At 38.4% G+C, this 7,452-nt stretch overlaps 2 protein-coding genes and 1 long non-coding RNA gene across 4 annotated transcripts in view; 1 reads left to right on the top strand and 2 right to left on the bottom strand.

The window, feature by feature from the left end:
- Positions 1 to 4,249, bottom strand: part of LOC116707319 (P2Y purinoceptor 14) — a 5,261-nt gene extending 1,012 nt beyond the window's left edge. Inside the window, exons 1-3 of the mRNA XM_032544638.1 lie at positions 4,110 to 4,249; positions 2,239 to 2,401; positions 1,248 to 1,504 (exon numbers count right to left, since the gene is read on the bottom strand). Coding sequence (XP_032400529.1) covers positions 1,248 to 1,504; positions 2,239 to 2,388 — 407 coding nt within the window. The 5' untranslated portion in view covers positions 2,389 to 2,401; positions 4,110 to 4,249. The remainder of the gene's footprint in view (positions 1 to 1,247; positions 1,505 to 2,238; positions 2,402 to 4,109) is intronic.
- Positions 4,250 to 4,667: 418 nt separating this feature from the next.
- The window catches only part of LOC116707326 (microfibril-associated glycoprotein 4), a 6,286-nt gene continuing 3,501 nt past the window's right edge, over positions 4,668 to 7,452 (top strand). Inside the window, exons 1-2 of one of the 2 annotated variants that reach the window (XM_032544651.1) lie at positions 4,668 to 4,787; positions 7,128 to 7,325. In XM_032544651.1, the coding sequence (XP_032400542.1) occupies positions 4,761 to 4,787; positions 7,128 to 7,325 (225 nt within the window). In that variant the 5' untranslated portion in view covers positions 4,668 to 4,760. Of the gene's footprint in view, positions 4,788 to 7,124; positions 7,326 to 7,452 lie in introns of both variants that reach the window. The other variant, XM_032544659.1, reaches the window with a different exon arrangement.
- Positions 5,441 to 7,452, bottom strand: part of LOC116707345 (uncharacterized) — a 5,788-nt gene continuing 3,776 nt past the window's right edge. Inside the window, exon 3 of the long non-coding RNA XR_004336473.1 lies at positions 5,441 to 5,451. This is a non-coding gene — a long non-coding RNA (uncharacterized LOC116707345). The remainder of the gene's footprint in view (positions 5,452 to 7,452) is intronic.

Here is a 7,452-nt window from a genome sequence, read left to right as displayed (position 1 = left end):
CCAAATTTACAAAAAAAACACCATGAATCATTGTAACATCTACATTTTTAAACTGTGGACAAAGGATGGAACAAACCATGAATTTAAATGTACATGAAGTATATTTATTCCATTATAAAAGTAAACAAAAACAGAAAAGGTCTCTATTCTCCTTTCTGTGTCTCACCCCTTTCTCAACTCATTTTCTTATCCCCTCCTAGGATAAGAGAAGATAGAGAGAGAAACCCCCCACCTCCCCCCCTCCCACAGCATCTGAGCTGAACAGACCAGTGTAGCAAAAAAGAACGCTCTTTGATTGAATCCAAGATTGATATGCATTTTACTCTGCAGTTGTTGCTGCAAAGGGTGGCCCAACCAGTTATTAGGTTTAGGGGGCAATCACTTTTTCACACAGGGCCATGATGGTTTGGATTTTTTTTCACCTTTAATAATAAACACCTTCATTTACAAATTGCATTTTGTGTTTACTTGTGTTGTCCTTGACTATTGTTTAAATTGGTTTGATGTTCCGAAACACTTAAGTGTGACAAACATGCAAAGGAACAGGAAATGAGGAAGGGGGCAAACACTTTTTCACACCACTGTATGAGTCATAATAATTACAGCATTTGGTATATGGCACTTATAGTAACATGCTGCAGCCTTCTGGATTAGCTGATCAGTCTTAAGGGACTTTTAAAGTTTAAGTAGCCTAATAATAAAGAATTACAATAGTCAAGCCTTGAAAAAACAATTACATGGACTAGTTTTTCTGCATCGTTTTGAGACAGGATGTGTAAAAAAAGGCGGTTCTTGAGATTTGTTTTTGTGGCCATTAAGGATATATCTAGGCCAAAGCAATGCCATCCAGAGTAGCAATATCTTAAGATAATGAGCTTTGGAGGTGCACAATAACCTCAGTTTTGTCTGAGTTTAACATCTACAAATTGTAGAACAGCCAATATTTGATGTCCTTAATGCATGCTTGAAGTTTAACTAACTGACTGGTTTCACCTGGCATGATTGATCGGTATAATTGGGTATCATCTGTATTACAGTCAAAGTTAATAAAGTATTTCTAATAATATTGCCTGGAGTAAGCATACAAAAGATTAATAGAAGCACTAAGCCTTGTGGAATTCCATTGCTAACTTAAGCATGCCTGAAGGATTCATTGTTAACATTAACAAACTAAAATTGATCTGACTACTTTTTGAAGTCTGTTTTAGACAACACAAGATTCAAACTGGCTTGCTGGCTTGGTCTACCTGCTAGCGGCTATGTAGCCCATGAACATGATGCTGGCGTACATGTTGAGGTAGAGGATGGAATAGCCAAAGTTGCAGTTGACTTGGTGGATGGTGGCAGAGCTGGTGGCGTAGTCAGTGATGCGGATGGGGAGACTGAGAGAGAGCAGGAAGTCGGCAACCACCAAGTTCTTCAGGTAGATCATTGTGTTGCTGGATGGCTTCTGCTGAGCTCGGCAGAAGTAAAACATGATGAAACCGTTAAGGAGGAGACCCACCTGGAGAGAAAACATATTAACTTATATTACCTTGTAGCAGACACTACCGGTTAAAAGTGCAAAGTCACTTAGAAAATTATATTGCACTCCATTGTGGACAGAATACCAGCTGAGTTCACTTGCATTGTTTTTTTAACCAGCGCAGCAGTTCAGATTACATTATGGGCTTACATAATTGCAAAAGGGTTCTCCAATGTTTTTCTAGTAAGTTTTTTTTTAAATTATATCAGATTAGTAAACAGAACGTGCCTTTGGGACATTAGATGAATGGTTGCTGATAATAAAAAAAATGATATTGGATTAAAGATCAGCCACCCACTCAGAACAGCTGGTATTCTGTCTATAATGGAGTGGAATGGAAATTTGTAAGTGACTTTTGAACAATGGCGTAGGTATGTTACACAAGTCAGTTAAAAAAGGTGAAGATACATTTAGCTTTCACAACAATTCAAACTTGTATGTGCCCAACCAAAAACAACCATGGTACCATTTCTGTATTCAAGATTATTATCAACAAAATGGCTGCCTCAGAGTTTTGAAAAATTGTACAATCTTGGATTATCTTTGAGATTTTCTGCAGAGCTCTGGCTCTATGCTAAGGACCATTGATATCGGTTAGGGTATGAAAACCAGTTTGACTGAGTTTAACTAATGAGATTGGTACTGTGTTTAATTTCCTCAGGAAATAATAAACTTGCCACTGAAAATGAGGTTTCTGAAATGTTGAAACTCACCAGGAACACCAGAGTGTAGACCACCAAGAAGAAGGGGTGGGCTGAGCTGTCAATCCGCACACAGTCAGTCAAATTATTGACTTTCTTCTGGTTTGGAACTGATGACCAGTTGAAGGATGAAGTCACTTCTTCTCCTCCTCGATCACTCATTTTTTTCTGTTTGCTCTAATGAAGGTGAACCAAAATTACTGCTGCCAGAGTCAGTTCAAGAAGACAACACTGTGACCAAAAGATAAAGATATATATCACACAAAGAAACCAATGGAAGGTTTCAGGTATTAATCTCTGTACTGCTTCCTCCTACACAGCTTTTACAGAGGAAGAAGGGCTGCAGGAAAACGAATGTGGCTAAGATGTTATCTCAGTTAAACAGCATTACTATAAATAACACATTCTAACACATGAAATTTTATCTTCCTGTCTAATTGCTAAGAACAGGCCACAATGACTCATAAAGACACATATCCGCCATCCTAGCCGCTCAAGGGATTGCAGTCAAGTCTCTAAGATATATTCCCATGACTTTGGTGATCCCACATTTGTGATGGTGCCTGCACTTTTTTCTATTGATCCATTGTCTAGCCAGGTCCTCTTTGAGCCAACAGGCATGGTGGCACATGCAAAATAATTCCTCCAGTGTTCTGGGTCTGCAGTGGTGGGGCCCCCTCCAGTTTGACTTGCCTAAGATGTCCAGGAGGTGTCCTTTGCCAGATCCCTGAACCACCTCAGCTGCCCTAAACTGTTGCAAAGGAGCAGCAGTTCAAGCTTTTCCAGATGTCTGAGTGCTGTCATTCTGCAAAGGAAACTAAACTCATTCATGATTTCATTATTTTGCTCACTATAAACTCCTGAGTATAGATGACTGTTGGAAAGACCATTGAACCATCATTGTATTGGTCAACCCAGAGTGAGCAGAGTGAAGTTTTCAAGAGGAAACCATGGCCTTAGACTTGAAGGTGCACACTGGAGGTAATGGAAACTCCACATATTATACATATATTGGGGTGGCAGTAGCTCAGTCCATAGGGGAGTTGGGTTGGGAACCGGAGGGTCACTGGTTCAAGTCCCTCGTTTGGACCAAAAAGTGGAGTGTGGATTGGTGGCTGGAGAGATGCCACTTCACCTCCTGGCACTGCCAGGTGCTGTTGAGCAAGGCACCGACCCCCCCACCTGCTCAGGGCGCTGGTTCAGCTGGCAGCCTACTCACTCTGACATCTCTCCATTAGTGCATGTATAGATCCTGAGCGTGTGTGTGTGTAGTTCAGGACTGTGTGTGGTTACTAACAAAGTGTGGACACAGAGTGGGAATTGTAATTTCCCCATTGGGGATTAATAAACAGATTAAAATAAATAAATTAAAATAAATTAAAATATTAGCTGTGCCTTAAATTGATTGTCTTTAAAGATCGCATGATTATTGGACACACCTCAAACTCTGCAAACAGAATGTCTCATAGGTCAAGATGAAACAAAAGGAATTCATTGTAAGAATGTAACTATAGCATGTAAGTATATATTGAGAATCTTAAAAGGTAGCAAATTGGCATCATCCAACATCAAGATGTTGGGTCCTCAAACTCCGCATTGGCAGGGCTCAATCCAAGGGGTAGGAGAAACATTTGACTTAATAAAATGTATACAGTGTATAGGACAGTGCTAAAACCAACAAGAGCAACGTTAGTTGATAGATTAAACTTTTGCCAAATCAGGTCGGCAAAACTCTGAACACATCTTCCATTTTTAAGAATGACTTTAGTGCCGTTCCTTGTTCTTTTCTCAAAGATAAGGGTAACTTATCTAAGGGCGAGCTTTACTCACAGAGTAGGACAACAACAAAAAACGTAACTTACCGTACGCATGTATATGTCAACATTGCTACAGAATGTTGTGCCTTTGTGTTCTCGTTACTGGGGTTTCCACACAAGACAGGATCTGCTGCATGGAGCTTTAAATGAAATTTGGAGTTTCCCCAATTACATGTGAGAGCCTATTCCTGTTTGTAACTGATTGTGTAAAGACTCGGAAGTACAGCATTTTGCTTCGCTTTTAAACTTTGTTATAACACAAGTAACTAGCTTTAATCAATAACTAGATAAAGAAATACTCCCTGGATTTCAAACACTAAGGTCACGAGTGTCAATTCCACCAGTGCAACTCCCTGTTTTAACGTTTTTAGAATTTTCTTCTAATATTACTTGTATTGCTTTCATTGTCATGAAATTTGTTAAATTTAAAGACATTAAACATATTACAATCTTTATTAAAAACACAATGGCTTTGTGGGTTTGTGTGTAATTGTAGAATAACTGGTCTGTAAATCCATCACATTCCCAGAAACAAAGCAACAGTATGACCTCAGCTTCTATGGATCCTTGAACAATCATGACACAGTAAACAAATCCTGTCAGTGTCACGTGCTTCCACAGACTCTCCCTCCGCAGACGGTTTAAATGTTTTCCACCGAGTTTCATTTCCACAGACGAACCTGATAGAGTCCAACCCAGCTCTAAACCTTCCTCTCCATGACAACGATGATGATGATGATACAGGTAAGCGCTGCGCGATTGACAGAAAACACTTCTAACATTGAAGTCAAATTATTTTATTCACATTTTAGTCTTTTTACAAACAAATTCTGCTACCATTTTCTTTGATACCTTCATATCAAAGAAAAGAAAAGAAAAGAAAAGAAAGTTTAACATTTTGAGTTAAAATGATCTGTGCGGGGAAAAATGTAAAGAATCTAATGATGTGATAAATTAATTATTAGCGTAAGTGTTAGTAAGGTTAACAGTAGTAATAGTAGTACTAGAGGCAGAACTGTCTACTGTCAGTTTTTTAATGGCTGACCTAAATACGAATCAGTAAAAATCATCATTATTTAGCCTAATTAATCAAAAATGGCATTTACAATCAATTTATCTCTGTTGTGATAATGCATATTTGTTGGTTTTGTTGATTCATTTTGAGGATTTTATTATTGACTTTAGTCTTAGTTAGTTAGTTATTGTTGGTTAAACAACAGGCACTCAGCTCCAGTGAGCATTATCTCTTTCCAACACGTCAGACCTGTGAGCTCGCTGAAACAAACAGCAAGAATGAATCTATGCAAACTGTTAGAATATCTAATGAAACAGCACAGGGAAAAGATGTATATAGATCATTTAGATTACAATGTTTTCTGACTGTTTTTAGTCAGAAAACATTTTTTTCCTCAAACCTGATAACCTCTAATCCGGAGAGGCTTAGACTAATAATAAACACCGCACTGCTGTAATGCAAACATGGCGGGGTTGTTGACACTCACTCAGCAGGGGAATCCCAAATGTAACTGCTGAATGCTCCTAGTGATGCAACTGGGTAGTTTTCTACACAGTGAACTCAAACATGCAAACAATACAAATCATGTGACTTTTAAAGCAGCAGAAAGTAAAGGAGGTGGATGGGCTTCATAATATCTTAGTATCATTATATTACATTACATGTCATTTAGCTGAGGCTTTTATGCAAAGCAACTTCCACTCAAGTGCTTTCAAGGTTGAAAGGTAAAAAAATCTGGACAGTGAGTGGAAGTCCATTAGCTTCAAATAAGCCAAACTACAAAGAGCCATATGAAACTGCAACTGTAAGTTTTTTTTGTTTTTTGTTTTTTTCAATCTCGCACACAAATGTATTTGTATTGATACATGCGTTAAAGGATCAATACTAAAAACAATGGATCTGCCTCACACTTGATTCCACCATGAAAACATGGACACTCTTCTTCTTCTCTGCTGCTGTTGTGTGCACGCTTCTCAGTTCAAAAAATATACACACAATGAACAATGAACACATTGGATAACATTAAATACTGTCCTGTGTGTTGACATGCATGAGACATAGCTATTGGATACATTATATTCATTATTGGGCATGGCACATGGCTCTCCCATAAAGTACAGCACATTAGATGTTTTTAGTGGTAAAAAAAAATGTTATGCAATGCTGTCCCTTTAAACTGGGTTTACATACTGCTAATGTGCAACAGAAAACACATTTAAGGAGACAAATAATGATTCCCAGAGTACATTTTCTTTCAACATAATGAGGAAACGTTAATCTGCAGACTTGCAAAATGATTAACAAAACCTCAAAGGGTCAGAACACATCCATGACAAGTACAGTCATTTGAGAATCATTGGGAACTAGAAGCAGAATAGGGATTTCTGGCACAACTTTCTTCCAAGTTGCATGGAGAAAAGAAAAAGTCTGTTGAGGTAAACTCCGGCAACACTTGTCATATGGATGACCCCCCAACGAGGCCACAAGCCAAATCACATTGGTCCAACGATGAAGTTGTTTTAATTCTTCAGGTAATTGGGAATTAAATGTTTGGATGTAAATACAAAAAAAAAAGCAAGGTCAGTGGATTTTCTTTTGTTTGTACGTATTAAATGTAACATCCATAATGAAATGATCTGGAAATCACGAGAGGTGTGTAGGGAAATACGTTTTTAAGTTATTAGGAGGAACTGAACCTTAAACTCAGCTTGTAGCTTCAGAAGGAAAGAAACAAAGGCAAATACACATCATTTTAATATTTTTGTATGTATGAAAGACAGAATATGCTAATTAGGATGATTGATAGTAACACAAGCTGTTACTGAAGCATTGATTGAATTATTGTGCCACAAATTATAAGTGAATTCATTTTTTTTGTCTTCTATAAATTGCAGTTATTTGTTGTCTGTGCCATTTCTTTACTACAAACATTGCCCTGCATTGCCACATGAGACCCTTTTCCCTTCACATTTGCTGTTTAATTTGTGTTGGTACATCTGTCAATGAGTGCAGGAACTCAGTGTGAAAGGTGCTGTAGATATTATTGATCCCTTTTCTTTTGTATCCAGGGGACATTATTCGTGGCTCTGCTGGTTCTTGCGACCTCAGTTCACTCCAACTCCCAGTTTTATTTGCCCATTGACTGTGATGACATCCATCGCCATGACAACACCAGCTCCAGCGGGGTGTACACCATCTACCCAGGAGGTCCCACCACGCCTCTGCATGTCTTCTGTGACATGGACACTGATGGGGGCAGATGGACTGTCAGTACACCTCAGATTTGATCAGATTTGATCATCATAAACCTAAACAAATGAGACCGTGTGCCTCATTTAAACATTGTACATTTTATGTGTGTGTGTGTGTGTGTGTGTGTGTGTGTGTGTGTGT

Source organism: Etheostoma spectabile, chromosome 2 (genome assembly GCF_008692095.1).
Source record: "Etheostoma spectabile isolate EspeVRDwgs_2016 chromosome 2, UIUC_Espe_1.0, whole genome shotgun sequence".
Lineage (NCBI taxonomy): Eukaryota > Metazoa > Chordata > Actinopteri > Perciformes > Percidae > Etheostoma > Etheostoma spectabile.
Note: the sequence above shows the minus strand (reverse complement) of the source record. Positions and strands in the feature narration are given on the sequence as shown.